The sequence below is a fragment of the Phoca vitulina genome, unplaced genomic scaffold, assembly GCF_004348235.1.
Source record: "Phoca vitulina isolate PV1807 unplaced genomic scaffold, GSC_HSeal_1.0 scaffold21, whole genome shotgun sequence".
NCBI classification, from domain to species: Eukaryota; Metazoa; Chordata; class Mammalia; order Carnivora; family Phocidae; genus Phoca; species Phoca vitulina.
In genome coordinates, this window is record NW_022589724.1 from 3,386,602 (window position 1) to 3,408,419 (window position 21,818).

Below are 21,818 nucleotides of genomic sequence, written 5' to 3' on the forward strand. Positions count from 1 at the left end.
ATTCATTCGAGACACAGAGATAGAGAGAGAGAGAGAGCATGAGCAGGGGGAGAGGCAGAGGGAGAGGGAAAGGCAGGCCCCCCGCTGAGCCAGGAGCTGGATGTGGGACTCGATCCCAGGACCCTGGGATCATGACCTGAGGCAAAGGCAGATGCTTAACCATCTGAGCCACCCAGGCGCCCCTCGTTTATATATTTTAATACAGCTCTTTCGATATGCCCTTTTTAAAGTGGTCTTGATAAAGTCCCATCATTGAGCGGTAAGACTGAGCCAGTTGCTAAAATCTTGCGGGAAGTCTGAGAGTGTGTGCTGTGGAGCGTGGTAGAGAGTTACGATAAGAAGGACTTTTAGAAGGCCGTCTGGGCGGATGGCACAGACCCCTAAGAGATGAAGGTTGTTGGGAGAGGAGAGTGGAATACTGATCTTTGGGTGAGAGGTGGGAAGCACAGCAGGGGAAGGTGGAAGGAAAGGGGGTGTAGGGAGTAATGTGGTCTTGGTCTATCAGGGAAATGAAAGGAGTACTTCTTAAGGGAATGGATGAGGAGGTGGATGAGTTTATTCACATCAGAAAATGTGTTTCACTGGGCAGTGTGGAAAGGCTAGGAAGGGAGGAGTTAGGGTTTGTATGGAAAATAGGGGGATTTAGGAATGAGAGAATGGGAGGTGTTGGAGGGTAGGTAGGCTTTTATACCTACATAGGTAATTCTTTGGGTTCTGAGGAGACTGGGATTAGGGGAACGATGTATGGGGGGATATGTTAGTGACGACGCTTGGGGTGCCAGGGTAGTATAGGGGACACAGGAAAGAATATATTGAATTTTTTTAACTAGGAATTTGTAGAAATGAGCCAGATGCATTATTGATGTGGTTTTTGAGGCCTCAGCAAATGACCTACCAGGTGCATGTCTTGGTTGTTGTTAATAGCAACTCCTTATGCTTTATTTGGGTTGTGTGTTGATGGACCAGGACCACCACCAGTGGAACGTGCCTTCGCAGATAGGCCATCTGGTGCTGGCTTTTCTCATAACATCATCGCTTAGAACCATACTCTCCTTTGTATTTGAAAACCCTGCTGCTGGTGGTAGATTTGTTTCTGAATGCCTCTGTGGGTGGAAGGAGCCACTGGGTGACCAAGTACACTTTTTATATCTCACACACACAAACATTGTTCAGAGATGAGCAACTGCAGCTGTTGTTCACGGAGCCTGTCACCACTTGCCTGAGGGCATTGTTTGGAGAAGACCATTCTGTGCCCAGTTCTTGCTGTGCGAGGCTCCATCACTGCTGTGGTTTCTGAAACTGTGCTTTGTGACATCTTTAAAGCCTTTTTACATTTCCTTTTTGAAGTTAATCTAATTTACTTGGCCCAGAGAGCAGGTGCCTGGACGTTCTGCTTTTGTCCATTCCCTACACATCTCCCAGGGTAGTTTGGTGAGATAATAGTGTGATGGTTCAGGGCTTGCTCCATGGAGTCAGACTTAGTCTACACTTGAAGGCTCTGTGGCCAGCTATCCCTGAGCCTCAGTGATCATATCTACTGCCTGGGATTACTCTGATTATGAAATGCTCTATCACTGGATTTTTGTCCATGTTACTGTGGTGATTGTTGATACTTCTGTTTTCTGTTTTCATTGTTGGTGGTCAAAGGTCTCACCATTGGTGAGTCTACCTATATCTACATCATGTTTAATGTGGTTCATGAGTGACATCAGTAGGATATTCATCCATTCAGTCATTATTCCTCGTGTACCCTTCTGTGTGTCAGCTGCTTTCACATATTTGTGTTATTATTTGATCTTCATCACAACCATGCTATCCTCATTTTGCAGATGAAGAAGCTGAAACTGTGAATTTGTGGCTCATGTAGAATGGCAGAACAAGGACTAGAACTCAAGCTTTTCTGACTCTAAGCCCTGGTGCTCTTTTTCTTGTATCACAACTATTCCAGAATTCTCTTCTGCCCCTTTGCTTGCTTTCTTTACTTAATTTCCTTCAGAACTTTAATGGACTCTCGGCTGTCACCTTGGTGAACATTTGTTCTCTAGCCTTAATTTAGAGCTTAATCTTAAGCTCCAGTTTCATATATTCATATGTAGGGCCTGGAACATAATAGGTGCTTAGTAAATACTTTGGGATGACTGAAGGTCTAAATTTGAACTCAGCTTACTACATTTGCTCTATGAACATCCTGTCATTAGGCTCATATTTAGAGTCATTTTTTTCCAAATTTTTTTTATTTTGGTGAAATGTAAATAACAAAATTTAGCTATTTTAATCATTTTTTAAAATTTTTTATTGTTATGTTAATCACCATACATTACATCATTAGTTTTAGATGTAGTGTTCCATGATTCATTGTGCATAACACCCAGTGCTCCATGCAGAACGTGCCCTCTTTTAATACCCATCACCAGGCTAACCCATCCTCCCACCCCTCTCCCCTCCAGAACCCTCAGTTTGTTTTTCAGAGTCCATCGTCTCTCATGGTTCGTCTCCCCCTCCGATTTCCCCCCCTTCATTCTTCCCCTCCTGCTATCTTCTTCTTTTTTTTTTTTTTTCTTAACATATATTGCATTATTTGTTTCAGGGGTACAGATCTGAGATTCAACAATCTTGCACAATTCACAGTGCTTACCAGAGCACATACCCTCCCCAGTGTCTATCACCCAGTCACCCCATCCCTCCCACCCCACCCCCCACTCCAGCAACCCTCAGTTTGTTTCCTGAGATTAAGAATTCCTCATATCGGTGAGGTCATATGATACATGTCTTTCTCTGTTTGACTTATTTCGCTCAGCATAATACCCTCCAGTTCTATCCACGTCGTTGCAAATGGCAAGATCTCATTCCTTTTGATGGCTGCATAATATTCCATTGTATATATATATATATATACCACCTCTTCTTTATCCATTCATCTGTCGATGGACATCTTGACTCTTTCCACAGTTTGCCTATTGTGGGCATTGCTGCTATAAACATCGGGGTGCACGTACCCCTTCGGATCCCTACATTTGTATCTTTGGGGTAAATACCCAGTAGTGCAATTGCTGGATCGTATGATAGCTCTATTTTCAACTTTTTGAGGAACCTCCATACTGCTTTCCAGACTGGCTGCACCAGCTTACATTCCCACCAACAGTGTAGGAGGGTTCCCCTTTCTCCGCATCCCCGCCAACGTCTGTCACTTCCTGACTTGTAAATTTTAGCCATTCTGACTGGTGTGAGGTGGTATCTCATTGAGGTTTTGATTTGGATTTCCCTGATGCCAAGGGATGTTGAGCACTTTTTCATGTGTCTGTTGGCCATTTGAATGTCTTCTTTGGAAAAATGTCTGTTCATGTCTTCTGCCCATTTCTTGATTGGACTCTTTGTTCTTTGGGTGTTGAGTTTGATAAGTTCTTTATAGATTTTGGATACTAGCCCTTTATCTGATATGTCATTTGCAAATATCTTCTCCCATTCTGTCGGTTGTCTTTTGTTTTTTTGACTGTTTCTTTTGCTGTGCAAAAGCTCTTTATCTTGATGAAGTCCCAACAGTTCATTTTTGCCCTTGCTTCCCTTGCCTTTGGTGATGTTTCTAGGAAGAAGTTGCTGCGGCTGAGGTCGAAGAGGTTGCTGCCTGTGTTCTCCTTTAGGATTTTGATGGACTCCTGTCTCACATTGAGGTCTTTCAACCATTTGGAGTCTATTTTTGTGTGTGGTGTAAGGAAATGGTCCAGTTTCATTCTTCTGCATGTGGCTGTCCAATTTTCTGAACACCATTTGTTGAAGAGACTGTCTTTTTTCCATTGGACATTCTTTCCTGCTTTGTCAAAGATGAGTTGACCATAGAGTTGAGGGTCCGAAATGGAACAAATAATCCTAAAATTTGTATGGAACCAGAAAAGACCCCGAATAGCCAGAGGAATGTTGAAAAAGAAAAGCAAAGCTGGCGGCATCACAATTCCGGACTTCCAGCTCTATTACAAAGCTGTCATCATCAAGACAGTATGGTACTGGCACAAAAACAGACACATAGATCAATGGAACAGAATAGAGAGCCATTTTAATCATTTTTAAGTACACAGCTCAGTAGTAGTAAATACATTCATGATGTTGTGCAACCACCACTACCATCCATTTCTAGAGCTCTTTCATCTTTTTTCTTTAAAGATTCATTCATTCACTTGGGAGAGAGAGAGTTGTGTGCACATGGGGGGAGGAGTAGAGGCAGAGGGAGAGGGAGAATCTTCAAGCAGACTCCCCGCTGAGTGTGGAGCCCCATGTGGGGCTCAATTCCATGACCCTGAGATCATGACCTGAGCAGAAAGCAAGAGTCAGATGCTTAACCGACTGAGCCACTCAGGGGCCCCTAGAGCTCTTTCATCTTGTAAAACTGGAACTATATCCAATAAATAGTAGCTTCCCACTTACTGTTCCTCTCAGCCCTGGCAACTGTCATTCTTTTTGTTTCTGTAATTTTGGTTACTCTAAGTACCTCATATAAGTGGAATCCTATAGTGTTTGTCTTTTTGTGACTGGCTTATTTCAGTGAACATAATGTCCTCAAGATTAATCTGTATCATAGCATAAGTCAGAATTTCCTTTTTGAGGCTGAATGACATTCCATTGTATGTATGTACTTCATTTTGTTTATCCATTCTTTTGTTGATGGACACTTGTGTTGGCTTTCATGTTTTAGCTATTATGAATGTTGTTGCTGTGAATATGGGTATATAGCTGTCTCTTTGAGACCCTGCTTTCAGTTCTTTTGCATATGTCCCCAGAAATGGAATTGTTGGATTATATGGTAATTATGTTTTTAATTTTTTGAGGAACCACCATTCTGTTTTCCACATCGCCTGTATCATATATTCTCATCAGCAGTGCACAAGGTTCCAATTTCTTTGCATGCTTGCCAACACTTAACTATTTTCTGTTTTTTTTTTTTGGATAGTAGTCATCCTAATGGGTGTGGGGTGCTGTCTTATAGTTTTGATTTGCATTTGCCTAATGATTAGTGATGTTGAGCATCTTTCATGTGTTTATTGACCATATTTTCTTTGAATTCATGCAATTTTCTTTGGAGGAGAGTCATTTTGCATAATTCTGTATTAAAACCATCTTCAAAGGATAGTTCTGTTCTGCTAAATGCCTAAAGTACATTGAAGGGGCTAGTGCTGGGCACTACTTGTAAAGATGGTTGTTGCAAACTATCTAAAGAATGGGACTGGGGAAGTTTGACCTTAAGTAAAAAAATTGTTGGGTGGGGGGTTAGGGGATAAACAGATGTGGGGAAATCAATAGTTAAAGAGAGATTTCATTCAACATAAGGAACATTTGATAATATTGGAATTAATTGTGTTGAGTTCTTCACCTTCTGGAAGTGGTAAAGTAGAAACAGGATTTCGGGGTTGCAACTAAAGGGATTCCTTCATCAGACCAGATGGCCCTCAAAGGCCCTTCTAGCTCTGAGTTTCTGAGAGCTCATTCTGAAGCATCTTCAAGCTGTATTTATTTTTTCTCTATCTCTAATATTTATTCCTACTGCTAAGCTCTAGCTTAGCTTTTCATTGCCACAAGTTTGGATTATGTAGTGACTTCCTAATTGGTCACCTGGTCTTCCTAGTTCCCTGGTCTCTTTATCTTGCATGCTGTTATCCAATTAAATTTTTTTAACAGCGTTTTGAGATACAATTTACACACCACTAAGTTCACCTGCTTAAAGTTTGCAATTCAATTTTTTAAAAATGATTTCTTTTTTTTTTTTAAAGATTTTTATTTGATAGAGAGACAGCGAGAGAGAGAACACAAGCAGGGGGGAGCTGGAGCGGGAGAAGCAGGCTCCCCGCTGAGCAGGGAGCCAGACGCAGGGCTTGCTGCTCAGGTCATGATCTCAGAGTCCTGGGATTGAGTTCCACGTCGGGCTTCCTGCTCAATAGGGAGTCTGCTTCTCTCTCTCTCTCCTGTTCCCCCTGCTTTTGTTGTCTTGCGCTCTCTCTGTCAAATAAATAAAATCTTTAAAAAAAAAATTAAAAAAAATATTTTTAAAGTAATCTCTACACCTAACGTGGGCTGGAATTCACGGCCCTGAAACCAAGAGTTGCATCCTCTACTGACCCGGGCCAGCCAGGCGCCCTCAATTTAATTTTATTTTTAAAGTATATTTAGGATTGTACAAGCATCATATCAGAATCAAATTTTAGGCCATTTTCATTACTCCGGAAAGAAACCTCACACCCATCAGCAGTTACTCCCCATTCCCCCTAACCACCAGCTCTTGGCAACCACTCTCTGTTATGTAAAACATGGCTTTCATTGTGTTACTCTCCAGCTGGGAGGCCTTCAATGTCTTCCTTATCCATCTGATTAAGAAAACATTTCTCGGGGTGCTTGGGTGGCTCAGTTGGTTGAGCATCTGACTCTTGGTTTGGCTCAGGTCATGATCTCAGGGTTGTGAGATTAAGCTCTGTATCCGGCTCTGCACTCAGTGGGGAGTCTGCTTGAGATTCTCTCCTTCTCCTCCCCCTACTCAAATAAATAAATCTGTAAGAAAACATTTCTCACCTGGAGTTCATATTTTTCTATAATCTGATTTCAGCTTATTTTTCCAATTTTGACTTACACCCTTCCCCAGTTTGGATATACAGCTCTTGCTAAGGTTTATCTGTTTCTTGTTCTTGTTGAGAATGCTGTGTGCATTATACCTTCCTTTTGGTTTCCACTCTTCTTCTATCTAAAGAAATCTGTATATGCTTTGAGACCTAACTTAAGTCCTGTCCTTTCTGTGAATCCTTCCCTGAGTAATATCACCTACAATGAGTTCACCTTTAAGCTTGAACTTTCCATAGCAGCCTGTATTGTAAAACCTTCTTTTGGCGTTTAATTGTTAACTATCATGTGGGACCCCTTCTGTTGTGTTATTCAGCTTTTTGTGTGTGTATATGTTGATTCCCTGAATTGATTATAAGCTTCTTAAGGGCAGGGACCATGTGTACTTTTTCTTTATATCTTCTGTAGCTTAGCTGAGCATATGGTTGTGCACAGAAATAGTATGTAAGAATAATGGAATGAATAGAGCCAGCATTGAGCAGAATGCTAAATTTGAACTCTGTTGACAACCGCAGACTTCAAAGTCTTACTGGACATGTCCATGTTTTTACCAACTGAGCTATCCGGGCTCACACATGTCCATGTTTTTAGATGGCTTTGCTTTGTCTAAAGCCTCATACCACATTCTTTCATTAATTCATTCCGTAAATGCTACTGGTGCTATACTTTGTTTACTAATTTCTCAAAACCCTGTTCTTGATTTAGTTAACTTTCTCTTATTGCTGTGATGTAGCTGAATTCTGATAGCTTTCAGTTCTGCATCATTCTTGAAATCTCCTGCTGTTTCTAGGACTTTCTTATAGTAGATTAGTACATTACCACAGCCTCTACAGACCTATACAGTACCATTATTATACGCATTATAAGATCTTATTATTATAGGTTGGTACATAACCTCAGTCTCTGTAGTCCCATTATTATGTACTTTGTGGTGTAATACACCATGAAAATACCATGTTCTGAGAAGTTGCAGGATGATGAGTGCTTTGGGAGACAGTTGCATTCCTCAAGTCACTTATGGGTTGATTGCAAATGTAGAATAGCACTTTTAATTTGAAACCATAGCAAGAAAAGTACTATGTTCTAAGTGTTAGGAGTTACACAGAAATGAATAATAAAAATGTCTGGATTCTTAAGGAGCTCACAGTCTCATGGTACCAACTGAGTTTAAAAACTCAAATGGTTCTAAAACAATATCATGAGTATTGTAGTGAAGTGGGTGCTCAGGATGATAGCAGCTCTGAAGGGAGGGTTTGATTTCTTCTGCTACGGCAGAATTATAGTTTGAGAACTGGTGGAGACCTTATGAGCCCTTTGAGGACAGGATATTTTTCTGTCCCCAACACCTAGCAGAGTGCCTGGCATATGGAAGATAATCAATAAATGATAAATGGTCATCTATACTGTGCGGTCTTATATGGTAGATATTGAGTACTTGAAACATGGCTAGTTGGAATTGAGATGTGCTGTGAGTGTTAAGTGCTCACCAGATTTTAAGGACTTATTTAAGACAATGTGTGTAAAAAAAAAAAAATCACAATTTTTTATATTGATTATATGTTGAAATGATCCTTATTTGATATATTAGATTAAATATGTGATTAAAATCAATTTACCCATTTCTTTTTAGTTTTAAAAAATATGGCTACTAGAAAATAAATTACGCGTGTCTTGTATTATGTCAGACAATGCTGATCTTACTCAGCTGCCTTAGAGAGATGCTGTGATTTGACCAAGGTCACAAAATAGCAGATACCTTAAAATTGAGAATTTACGTGTTGAATTTCTTGACTTCTGGTTCAGTTTTCCTTATAGCCCTAAATTAGTACAATGTAAATACATAAATTTTGAGGTAAAATGACATCAGTTTGGTCTTACTAGGGATGGCCTGATCTCCCTGTAATCCTCTCAAAACCACATGAAGTATAGGTTCTGTTATGTTAAGTATAGGTTACAGTTATGAAATCTCAGTCTTAGGGTGGTACACTCAAGGTCACACAGCTAATAATGCACAGAATTTAAGGTGGGACTGTGAGAAATGACAGGAAACCTGGGAATTTTTCCTACACAAGGACAGACCTATAAACACTGGGGACTCTTGAGTCCATAGAGGATGAATGTATTAATGTATATGCCCGAAAAAAAGTTTAAAAATCCATTGCAGAATGTGTGATTATGTGAATGAGTATATGCTTATACAAGTACATGAAAGAGACAGAGACAGACAGAGGGGCTGGGGAGCAAGGGATAGAGAGAATGGATGATGAAATTGATTTTATTTATTTATTTTTAAAGATTTTATTTATTTATTTGACAGAGAGAGAGAGACAGCAAGAGAGGGAATATAAGCAGGGGGAGTGGGAGAGGGAGACGCAGGCTTCCCGCGGAGCAGGGAGCCCGATGCGGGGCTCGATCCCAGGACCCTGGGAACATGACCTGAGCCGAAGGCAGACGTTTAACGACTGAGCCACCCAGGCGCCCCAGTGAAATTGATTTTAAAGACTGGTTCCTCATGCCAGCATCTTTCCTGATCCTTCCATCTTTCTTTCCTGATTCCCTTCCCTTCCCTTCCCTTCCCTCCCCTTCCTGAGAGAAAGAGGAGGGGGAGGGAGGGGGAGAGGGAGAGAGAATCCCAAGCAGGCTCCACCCCCAGCCCAGAGACTCACATGGGGCTCATTCTCACGACCCTGAGATCATGACCTGAGCCAAAATCAAGAGTCAGACGCTCAACCAACTGATCCACCCAGGCACCCCTTTCTTCCCATTTCTGACATTGAAATTACTCACCATATTCCCATTTTCTTTATTCAACTCAGTTCAGTTCAAATCAATGTACCTAAGTCTGAACAGATGTTTATCAACATGTTTATAATGGTTCTCTTTGGATAGAGGGGTTTCAGGTGGTTTAAAATTTTGCTTATTTGTTCTCTATATCATTTGAATTTTTTTTTCAATAACATATACTAAGAAAAACCAGATTTAAAAAACAGCAAAGCTATTTTCATTTGGAAGAAAAAAATCAATATGCTTAATAGTTTTCATTCCAAAAATAAACCTTTCACCCTAAAATTTCGGAGTCGCATAACTTCCTCTCTGCCATTCCACTCTTTATTGGCTTCAATTTCATAGTCCCAAGTGAATGATTAGAGTAAGTCTCCAAAGGCCAGTGCTGTAATATACCATCTCTTGGTCATAGAGATGAGCTTTCTTGTAGAGGTAGCATTTATTTCTTTAGCTAGGATGTTTATGTTTTCTGGGGACAGATTGTTTGTAAACAACAGTAGCTCAGAGTGGTCATATCCTGCAACTATTTTTAAATGCTTTCAATCTAAACAGTCTATTTGCTGTGTTTATGTCATAATGAGACCTTGGTTGTTATTCAGCCCCTATCTGATAATTTTCTTTTCCAAATTACCCTGCAAATTTATTTGTCCCTGCAAATAGGGACTTTAAAAAGTCCCTATTTTTCAGTTTGCTTTTCACTGTTTATTGACGTGGTTTATGTTCTTTTAAGATGCTAGTGATCAAAGAGAAGATGTTTATATTGGAAACCACATGCCTTGCCCTGAAAACCTCAATGGTTACTGCATCCATGGGAAATGTGAATTCATCTATTCGACTCAGAAGGCTTCTTGTAGGTAGGTCAACACCTCCAGGTCAGAGGTGAGGAATTTTTTCCTTTAGTCACTGCTCTATAGAAAGCAATGAAATACAGATTAAATATTATCAAAAAGTAATATTTATTTGCAATTGAGTCAAAAAATAGTGGCATCATTTGGAAAAAATTGATAAGTATAATATGAAAAATCAACACCAGGTGTCATTAGGGTTTTAAGATTATGGACTTAACATTTTTAATACATTTTTCGTATAAAAATATGCCATATTCCAGCACTATTTTGGTTTTTAGACAATCTGTCACAAGGTGATTTAGGGACTAAAGAATGTGTTAAGAACAGAGAACATGTAACTCAAATAAAACATACACTAAAATAGATTTCTAAAAATAAGGGAGTGGGAATGTGGAACCAGGTGTGAGGAGAGAAGTGGAAATGGGAAAGGTGTAAATCTTCAACTGTCTGATGCCAGAGAGGTTATGTGACTTGTTCAAGGTCAGCAGCAGCAAAGCTAGATCTCAGATTTCCTGACTCTCAGACTAATGCTCATAAAGCTTTTTGCTGTTCTCTGTTTGTTGGTGGCACTTCTTGCTGGGCTGGGAGCTCATCCTCTACCTCAGGCTGGTCTCATGAGCCGGGTAATGTTTCCATAGACAAGGGGAGATTGCTATCATTCTGCTCACTCCTGCCTCCTGCAGTTTGGCCAGAATTCTTTTTTCTCTTTCTTAGTAAAAACATCAAAACATGGACAAATATTATACTTTTCTTTTTTTCTCTCAACCTAGAAGCCAGTGGATTTTTCTCTCCAGAAAGTTGAAGCAAGCCATTGGAAGTCAGGTCTCCTGGCCCTTCCACCCCGAGCTCCCTTCTCCTTGTCTTTTCTTCTTCCTCCTCTCCTCCTGGTTAAAAAACAAAACAAAAATACTATAAACTGTTAATGGCTAAACAATTTTTTGTTAAGCTTTTGGCTTTTTCTTGATTGAAAGTGCCGCTGGACTTTAACAGAACTGCTGCTCTACTCCCACCTCCCCTTTCTTGAACGTTAAAAAAAGGCAACTGTGCAAAGGGGAACAGGCCAGTTTTAAAACAAAATCATTCCATGGATTCCTCATATTTGTCCCACGGTGGCATACATACCTTGATAGAAGTTCAGATCGTGTTGTTCTCTCAGGATAGAGCATCTTTCAAGATACCTAAAAGTGAAGGGTGAGAGAGGACGATGTCCTGATAATGAAGTGGTACCAGGTCACTTTGCAGTATTTACTTTTGCAGTAATTGACAGCGAGAGGATTGAATGGTCTAGCGGTTAAAGGCTCTGGAAGCAGGAACACCAGATTGGCCAGTTATTGACTGTGCCCTTCAGAAGTTACTTAAATGTTTAAGCCTCATTTTCTCATTTCTAAAATTATAATAATAGTACCTGTCTCCTAAAATTGTTGCTAAATTTAAACTGTTGCTAAAATTAAATGAGATAATATATGCAAAGTGCTTATTAGCACAATACCTGGTCCTCAGTGTGTATTTGATAAATTGTGGTTGACTTTAGTAGGTTGTAAGTGCTGTTCAGTTAGGGATTCTGTCTTCCTAACCTTCTGTCTTCCCAGTGCCTAGGGTGGGACCTAGCCCAGTAGCTACTCAGTAACTATTTTTTGAATGCCATGTGATGATGATCAACTTTTCCTTCTTCTCCAGACCAGAGTTGTTTCTTAAATGCCAAAGAATCTCTTTTCTGCACTCTTATAACTCCTAAAAAGCAGTTGATCTTTCTCTTTGTCTAAGCATTTACAAAGTCTAGAGGAATCAGGCCATAACATCACGTGTACTTCGACTAGTGGGTGGATGTGTTTGGGTAGCAGTAAGCAGGCAGGGATGAACAACTGTTAGCCACAGTCCTATTATTAGGTTAGAATTTTCTAGCATTATCCCACCATTAGTTTGTTTGTTTATTTATTACTTACTTTGTATCAAATTCTTCCTGGCCCTTGGGTCTCAAATTCAAATATGACAGGAATCCAGGGATCTTGGCTTCCAAAAAAAAACTACCATTTGGTAGAAGAGACTAATAATAAAGCAGTTAAAATATAATATGAAAAATGCTGCCATACATAGATAGATATACAGGAGATGATTTGGGACTTCAGACAAGGAACTTGAACCTGAAGAGGGCAATCGACATCATGAGAAGAGGGGCAGGTCTTACACAGGAAGATTTTTCCAGCCCAGGAGCTTGCCCTTTATTTTAAAGGCAGTGAGAAGCCACTTAAGGATTTAAGTTAAGAAAGTTGTGATCAGATCTGAAAGCCACTCTGGTGGTTTTGTGGAAAATGGATCAGGAGACTGAATGTTAGTAAGGAGTGAGAACCTGAACTAAGTAAAGGAGTTATAGTGGCAATGAGATTGGCAGAAGAATTGCAGAGAGAAGATGGGGTGATTCAACCCCTAGGTTTTGGTGACCAGTTGGGTATGTGGGAGCTGGTGGTGGGTCATGGGAAGGAACAGTCAAGAGCATCTCCTGGGTTTCTGGCTAAGGCAGAATTTAGTGGAGAAAGGGAATGGGAAGAGGGAGGAGCTTTGGGGGTAAATGATGTTCAGCGTAATATGCTTGGTCTCAGGTACCTGTGGGGGATCCACTTATGGAAGTCTAGTAGGCTGCTGGATATGTATTGGTTTGAGAATTCATGAGACAGATGCAGGTTGGAGGCCTGCGTTTGGGAATCATTCTACCCTAGCATATCCCTTGTAGCTCCTACCCAGCCTTGCTTCCATGCCTCTAGGCCTCCAGTTTATCAATTTTATCACCTTTTCCCCGTCCCTCGCCCCTTGCATGTCTTCATCCCCTCCTTATTCAGCTTAAACTCCATGGTTAGTCATGGTAGTTCCTCTCTTGCTTTATCATACTCACTTGACAAAACTATAATCCTGATTCATGCCTTCCGACCTGCTGTATACGTATACAGCTATACGGCCTACCCATCCGGCTGAACATGGCTGTTGAAAAGCACACCACCAGGTTAACACATCTCCCTGATGTTTATACTCAAAGTGGGGCCTACAAGCTACCAAGTTGAACTTGTGAACTGCAGTCCATTCATTCTTCTGTTCTAGATGCCAGCTTTCTACTGTCACCCTTCTCTTCAGATTGTCAGTACCCCCTCATCCTTAGCTGATCATCTTGTTTCCAAGTTCACTGAGAACACTGAAGCAATATGAAGAGAACTCCCACAGACTTTTTACTCTCACCTCCCAGAAATACTCCCCCCCCTTTTCTGTGTTTCATATATTCTTTTATATATATATATATATATATATATATAATTTATATATATTTGTATTTATATTCTTATATGTATATATAATTAAAAATATATTTATATTTTCATTTCTTCTATCTTGGAAAAAAACCCTCACTGTCCTACCAGCGACCATCCCATTTCTTTTCTTTGTAGAACTCAAAAGAATTGCCTGTGCTCTGTTTCCAGCTCCTCACTTCCCATCTCTCTTGAATCCACCCGAATAAGCTTTTCAACAACCAGTAGCATTTGATATGGTTGATTGCTCCCTCCTGTGTGATAAGTATTTCTTCACTTGGATCTAGGTATTGCATTCTCTCTCTGTTTTCTGCTGCCTCACTGGCCATTCCCTTGCATCTTCTTGGTTAGTTCCCCTTTGCTCCCTGACCTCTCCATGGTGGAATGCACCGGGGTCTAGTCCTGGTCCTCTTCCTTCGTGATGCCACCCAGCCTCAAGGCTTGCCATGACATATGCTGATGACTCCTAATTTGCATAAATCCCAGACCTCTCTCCTCAACTTGAGACTCATAGACTCATAGACTCTCCCTCTTTGACATTTTTGCGTGGATGTCTTGACTCCTCAGTTTCAATAGGACCTAAGCTGATGATTTGATCTGCCTTCCCTCCCCTAAACCTGCTCTACCTGCAACCTTCTTCATCTCTGTTGATGCCAACCCCACCTTTTCCTTTGCTCAGATGAAACACTTCTGATACATCTTTGACTTCTCTCTCTCATACTCCATATCCAGTCATTTGAGAAATCCTATTATCTCTATTTCAGAATATATCCAGAATTTGAGTTCTTCTCACGATTGCCACTGCTATTCCTAGTCCAGGTCACCATTTTTTCTCTCTGGCATTATTGGAACAGCCTCCTCGATTGTATCCTACAGTTCATATTCAACACAGCAGCTGGGCGGAGACTTTTCAAATGAAAGTCCGTTCATGTCATGTCTCTGCTAAAACCTTCTCAGTGGCTCCTCCATGTCACTGAGTGCAGAAGCCCTATACAATTTGGCCCCTTCACCTCTCTGTCTTGGTCCCCTGCTTCCCTTCAACTTGCCCACTGCACGCCAGCCACACTTGCTATTCTTGGACATGCCATGTCTCATGCCCCCTCCTCAAGGTCTTTGCACGGACTCTTCCTTTCTCCGTTGTGTTCTCCTTCCTGTTGTCCACATGGCAGGTTCCCTCACCTCCTTCACGTCTCCACTCACACATCACCTTCTTAACAAAGACTACCCTGACCATCTTGTTTAAAATTGCAACCCTCCCTTCCTGGCCTATAACTGACACTCATCATTTCCCTTAACGGACTCTCTTCTCTCTCTTTGTGTAATACATATCAGCCTCTAAGAATACCATTTAATTTACTTATCATGTTTATTGACCCTCCCTCCCCTAATTAGAGGTTAACCGGATCAGGGATCTTCATTTGTTTTGCTCACTGATGTATCCCAAATATCCACTACAGTACTTGGCACATGTCAGATGCTCAGTAAATAGATGAGTGGATGAATCAGCACATGAGGCCATGGTGGTGGATGAGATTATTATGGACGGCGTGTGGGATGAAAGAGTAGAGGGTGTAGAGGACCAAATGCCTGGATCTGCCTTTAATCAATAACAGAAGAAGTAGTAACACCCTAGAAGTTATTACTTCAGATATTTGGAGAGTATAACCCAAAAGTCAGGTGCAGAATATAATATCCAAAGAGGATTGCCTGAATAATATATGGCCTATACATTCTTTTTGATATTCTGATTGTAATCTTTGGATTAAGCTAAACTGTCAGCTGCATATCTAGGACACTGTTATAGCTCCCCATGGAACTGTTTTTATTTTATTGAGTTTTGACTTTTCACCATTAGCCTACCACAACAGGCATTATTTTAAAAAATCCTATAAGATTTCATTATATTGTTGAATTTATTACAGCTATATTGTTGAGGTTGATGTTCTCTGTATCAGAAAGTGCCCTCTTTAAATCAGGACCAATGAGATAAAATCCCCTTCAATCTAATTATGATAGTCACTGTGGTTCTTTTGAACAACTGGTTTGATTTTATTTTGTGGGGATTGTATTTTATGTTAATGATTTTACCACTTTTTTTCATTTATTCTTTTTCATTCTTTTTTTTAAGGTTTTATTTATTTATATGAGAGAGAGAGTGTGTGCTCTAGCAGGGGGAGGGGCGGAGGGAGAGGGAGAAGCAGATTCCCTTCTGAGTAGGGAAGCTGACTCGGAGCTCCATCCCAGGATCTCAGCGTCATGACGTGAACTGAGGGCAGATAGATGCCTAACTGACTGAGCCACCCAGGCGCCCCTCTTCTTCTTCTTCTTTTTTTTTTTAAACCAGTGGTTTTTAGTATTTAGTGTTTTTTTCAGTTTTGCAATCCCCACAATCAATTTTAGAACATTTCATCACCCCCAGAAGAAACTGTGTCCTTTAGCTATTACTCCCAAATCTCCCTATCCCCCTTAGTCTTAGACAATCACTAATCTGTTTTGTCTCTATCGATCTGCCTGTTCTGGACATTTCATTTAAGTGGACTTGTAGAATGTGGTCTTCTGTATCTGGCTTCTTTCACTGAGTATCATGTTTTCAAGGTTTATCCATGTTGTAGTGTGTGTCAGTACTTTGTTCCTTATAATACCGCATTTTATAATCTGCTTACCAATTGAATATTTGGATTGTTTCCACTTTTTGGCTATTAATGAATAATGCTGCCCTGAATAATTGTTTGCAAGTTTCTGTGTGGACTTGTGTTGCTTTCAGTTAGGTAAGTGTCCAGGAATGGAATTGCTGGGCCAAATGGTAACTCTGGGTTTAACTTTTGAGGACTGCCAGACTGTTTTCCAACGTGGCTTGGCCATTTTTCATTCCCTACAGTATCTTTTCCAACAGATATTATCTGACTTTCTGCTTCTGGCCATTCTAGTGGGTATGGAGTGGTATCTTATTGTGGTTTTGATTTGCATTTCCATGGTGGCTAATGATGTTGCTATCTTTTCATGGGCTTATTTGCCATTTGTATATCTTGTTTGGAAAAATGTCTATTCAGATTTTTTGCCCATTTTGTAATTTTTTTTCTTTTTGTTAATGAGTTTGTAATAGTTTCTTAATGTATTCTAGATACAAGTCTCTAATCAGATAAATAATTTGCAAAAATGTTCTCCTGTTCTTTTGGTTATCTGTTCACTTTCTTGATAGCGTCCTTAAACAAAGATTTTAATTTTGATTTAATCCAGTTTAACTTTTTTGTTGTTGCTTGTGCTTTTGGTATCACATCTAAGAAAACATTGCCCAATCCAGATCATGAGGATTTATTTCTTTTTTTGTTTTCCTAAGAGTTTTATAGTTGTAGCTCTTATATTTAGAACTGTGATGCATTTTGAATTATTTTTTGTGTATGTTGTGAAGAAAAGGTCCAGCTTCATTCTTTCACATGTGGATGTCCAGTTGTCCCAGTAGTTTTTGTTGAAGAGATTATTTTTTCTCATTGAATAGTCTTAGCACCCTTGTTAAAAATCAGTTGACCATAGATATATGGGTATATTGCTGGGCTCTCAATTCCATTCCATGATCTATAAATCTACCTTACTACTTTTTTTTTTTTTTTTGGTCTGCTAGTAAACTTAGAGCTCAATGTGAAACTTTCTGGCAGGTGTATAGGAATCTCAGGGATGAGATTAGTGGACTCACATCACCCCTGGCTTCCTATTTCCCTACTCCCGGGTTTCTTTATGTGTGCTCTATTAAAAAATCTTTTTTTGAAATGAAGTGTGGGATGTTAATAACTACGGTATCCTTACACTTCAGAGGTTTTATTAATCAGCTCTTACTGAAGACTGGCTAATTTATACATTACACTCTGTCAGCTAAAACGTGTGAAATTTCTGTTAAATATCTTAAATGTTTCCCCCTGTCAAATTATTATTATGAGCTGATGTTGTTGCCTTTTTATTTACTTTTACTTGGAATTCAGATAATTTCTAAGATTAGCACCTACTTGGCTGCTTGGCTCTGTTTCTGTCATTAATAACTTATTTTTCTCCCTCCCCCCCCACATCTTAAATGATTATATTTATGTATACTGAAAGTGTGTTGAATATAATTTGGTGCTATGTTCAGAGAACTGTAAATGTTTATACCTATTTATTCAGTCATCCCATTTCCAAGTACCTAGCCTAAGCAATAACACTAAATATAGAAATGTGCACACTCAACAAATGTTTGCCCTACCTCATTCATAATTGTGGAAAATGGAAAATAACTGACATGTCTTAGAGTGAGGGAATAGATGTTAGCTATATTCTAGCCACTGAATGTACTAGTATGTACCTATTTTTAAAATAAAGGTAATAAAGACCATTCAGCAACTTAAAAATTAATGTCCTATAATGATAGATAAAAGAAGCACTATGTGAAATAGACGTATTGAATAGAGTTTAAGGAAATACGTAAATGGCAATGGTTTTTCAGTATAAATTTATCATTCTGTCTTATGTTTTTAATTTTAAAACCTAGAATTATTGAAATTTGTAATTCTCATAGGAATCTTTCTCCCCCCCCCCCCCCTTTCAGATGTGAATCTGGCTATACTGGGCAGCATTGTGAAAAGACGGACTTCAGTATTCTTTATGTTGTGCCAAGTAGGCAAAAGCTCACTCATGTTCTTATTGCAGCAATTATTGGAGCTGTACAGATTGCCATTATAGTAGCGATTGTCATGTGCATAACAAGGTAGGTAATGACCTAAGAAATACCAAACTTAAATTAGAGGTGGGTAGAACCTTGAAGCACACTCAAAATGATAGGTGCTTCAAGTCCTCTAGTCTATTAGGAAAAAAGTCCTAGGATCAGTTGCCTAAGGTTTCTATGTGGGTCTGACCTCTCCTTATCTTGCTTCTTTAGAATATGGGCAAGAACTCATTCTCAGGGTTACAGGTGTAGCTGGGCTGCATGCAGAGGGAGCATGAGAATATTCAGTAGCATAAAGGAATTTAGGGATCTTAGAACTGCACTCGGGGATGATGATGGTAATAGCAGAAGGACCATGCCGAGATTTTTAAAGCTCTGAGGAACTGGAAGGTGTTTTATGCCCCAAGTTTATCCATAGTAAATATAGTAAGAAAGGAAGAAACCAGAGATTAAAGAAAACTGCTTTTCTTATTATATCGTTGTCTTAACATTACTTCGTTTTCTGGAATACAATCATAAGTCATCTCTAAAATTCTCCATCATAACTGAAACAATTGGCGTTTATCATAACTAAACTCCAAATTAAAAGACATACTTGGATTACAGTGGGCATAAAATGGGTGTTTTCCAAACTGAGTGGAAATGTATAATTCCAATTCTGGGCCCAAGAAAAGTCAAACTAAATCCAGTTCATATTGTCTTTCTGCTTCCCAGTGTCATGTCCTTTTTCTTGCATGGCTCTTCATACCTCCTTTAAGATTTGGTTCAGAAGTCCCATCAACAACATCTCTGCACTTTTCTGCATTATTCTGGGCAGAGGATCGGAGCATATCAAGTACAGATATTGGCAGGCCATAATGGATTTATGACTCTTCTATCCAAGATCTGGATAGAAGCCAGACCTTCAGTACTCTCAGCCATCTGGAGCTGAAATGATAAATCTAGAAATTATAAAAAAAAAAATGTTCTCTGAGTAACAGGTACTTTTCATAAAATTTAGGTGCTGAAGTCAGTGGACTTTATTTATTTAATTTTAAATTGGTAGCTTTTTTTTTTTTAAGATTTAATTTACCTATTTGAGAGAGAGAGATGGAGATAGTGAGAGAGAACAGGAGCAGGGAGGAGAGGGAGAAGCAGGCTCCCTGCTAAGCAGGGAGCCTGACATGGGGCTTGATCCCAGGACCCTGAGATCATGACCTGAGCTGAAGGCAAACACCCAACAAACTGAGCCACCCAGGCGCCCTCTCAGTGGACTTTATTCCACAGGACAGATGATCTGCCCTTAGGCAAGACTATTGAGTATAAAATTGGGCAGTAGATGGGGCACCTGGGTGGCTCAGTCATTAAGCGTCTGCATTCGGCTCAGGTCACGGTCCCAGGGTCCTGGGATCGAGCCCCGCATTGGGCTCCCTGCTCCGCGGGGAGCCTGCTTCTCCCTTTCCCACTCCCCCTGCTTGTGTTCCCTCTCTCTGCTGTGTCTCTCTCTGGCAAATAAATAAATAAAATCTTTTTAAAAAAATTGGGCAGTAGATTAAAATAGGGATGTAATGATTAAAAAATAATGACAGCAGAAAGGGCAAATAGAAGAAACCCATATAACAGCAGGACTGCCTGTGGCCGTTTAATATAGGCTTAGAAGTTAAGTAATTTGCCTGTGGTCATCCAACTAGTAAGTGGAAGTGCCTGGATTTGGATTCAGTGCTGCCTTATTTCCAGAGCATTCCTCTTTCCACTGAACCTTCAAGAGGAGGGTCCATGTTGAGTCATCTCAGGAAATATATTTGCCAGGTATGACCATTGTGTGGGAGCAAAGTTCAGACTTGATTTTTGAACAGTCAGGGGGACGACTTGGTATGAATCATTTTTTTCAGAGCATTGATCTGAGTGTCATCTGCAAAATTTCACTGGAGGTCAGGGGAACCATATAGGACATTATTCGAGGAAAGCTGGAGTGGAGTAATGAATTATATGGAGGGTGAGAGAAAGAAATAAGGTAAAGATGAGGGAAGCTTTTGAGGCCCGGTGATAGTGTCATCTTTAAGAAGATCAAAGGATGGTTGAGTCAGCAGGAAGCAACTTTGAGTCAACCCCTTCTGTTCTAGAGAAGTAAGGAAACTTGAGGGCCTGGATGGGGGAAGTACCTTACTTAAGATCAGGGAGATAGTTAAGCTCTTTTACAAATCCTAATGCAGCCTTTTATCCTGCTCTTTGCTTCTGTTCTCAGTGTGCTATAATCTTCTAAATTCTAATTCTACTAAGTTAAAATTACCTGACAGATAGTTTTCAAGTCCGTGCCTTCTAGCTGATATCCCAGATCCATTCACTACCTTTACAGACACTTTGAACATCACAGTGTTTTTGCAGCCATGTTACACTGTCTTCACTGCCCACCGTCTCCATGACTGAAGGGCCATCTTGTTGAATTTATCCTACATTTCTCCTGGCAGCCTGTCTTCTTATTGTGGTGGTTTCTCCCCTCAAATGTTTTGCTTCATGAATTTAGAATATTATAATTATGTACTTGGACTTAGCTCCACTGAATTTTTAAGGAGTGCCTCTCCCACATAGTCCATTATGGGACAGCTGTTCACTTATCCCATGGTGGCTGTCCCATGTGAGGAATCTCCCTTTAAAAGGATGTTCCCACTGACTCATGTATCAAAACTGCATGAGTAAAACTTTCTTCTTTTATGCTTGGAATCTTCTTTCATATTTTTACACTCTTAGAATGATAGAATAGCAGGGACCTCAAGCATTACCCCAGCCAACCCCTTTTTTTAATAGATGACAAAACGATGGCTCCAGGGAGTTGGAACTCTTCCAACGTCATGGTGGGTTGGTGACGGTTAAAGAGGTTTGCTTGGCCTCTCAACCATGAAATGGAGATGATTCTATCACTGTCTCCCTCAGAATGTTTTTAGTGAGAATTAGTGAGATAAAATTTATGAAATACAGTATATGAAATGAAAGTGTTACCATCAAAGCTTTTTAAGTCAAGCAAAGCAGTGCTTTTTGAAACTGAATTAAAAACATGGAACTTTAGGAGCACTCCTTGTTGCAAGACTTTCTTTCCATTAGATTATAAATTCCTTGCTGGCAGGGATCTTAGAGGTTGGTTCAATTTTTAATATTTCATATATGGGAAAACGGTGTTGCACAGCTAGTTTTTAGCAGAGCCCGAGCTCAAAATTACCAGAATTGATCCCAGTGCCTTTGTTCCACGTTGCATACCACAGCACTCGTGTGTTTGCATTCTAGTGGGCAGACACAAGAGTGGGTACAACACAATGAGATTTATACCACCATGGAGAAACAGGTATGGTAAAATGAGAGCAGAGTCAAGGACTATCCCTTATCCCCGGCGTGACAGTTCTTTATCGGGTTCTGTGGTTTGCTCAAGCAGGCTGTGGAACAACTTCTTTTGAGTCATTGTCTAAAATCACTAAGCATTTCCTACGTATTCATTCCTGTGCATGCACACTTCTTCCTAATTACTCCTTCATCCAAGCTGTTCTTGTCATTTTGGGGGTGTCCTAATGCTCAGGAAAAGCACATAGGCCAGGATCCTTTCTACTGTTCGAGGTTTATGTGTTATCAGTCACTGTGGCT

The 21,818-nt window shown here is 40.1% G+C and overlaps 1 protein-coding gene across 5 annotated transcripts in view; it reads left to right on the forward strand.

Moving 5' to 3' along the window:
* TMEFF1 (transmembrane protein with EGF like and two follistatin like domains 1) overlaps positions 1-21,818 on the forward strand; it is an 87,663-nt gene that overhangs the window by 64,149 nt on the left and 1,696 nt on the right. For all 5 annotated transcript variants that reach the window (XM_032419059.1, XM_032419058.1, XM_032419060.1 and 2 more), the window contains exons 8-9: positions 10,109-10,232; positions 18,093-18,251. In XM_032419059.1, the coding sequence (XP_032274950.1) occupies positions 10,109-10,232; positions 18,093-18,251 (283 nt within the window). The remainder of the gene's footprint in view (positions 1-10,108; positions 10,233-18,092; positions 18,252-21,818) is intronic.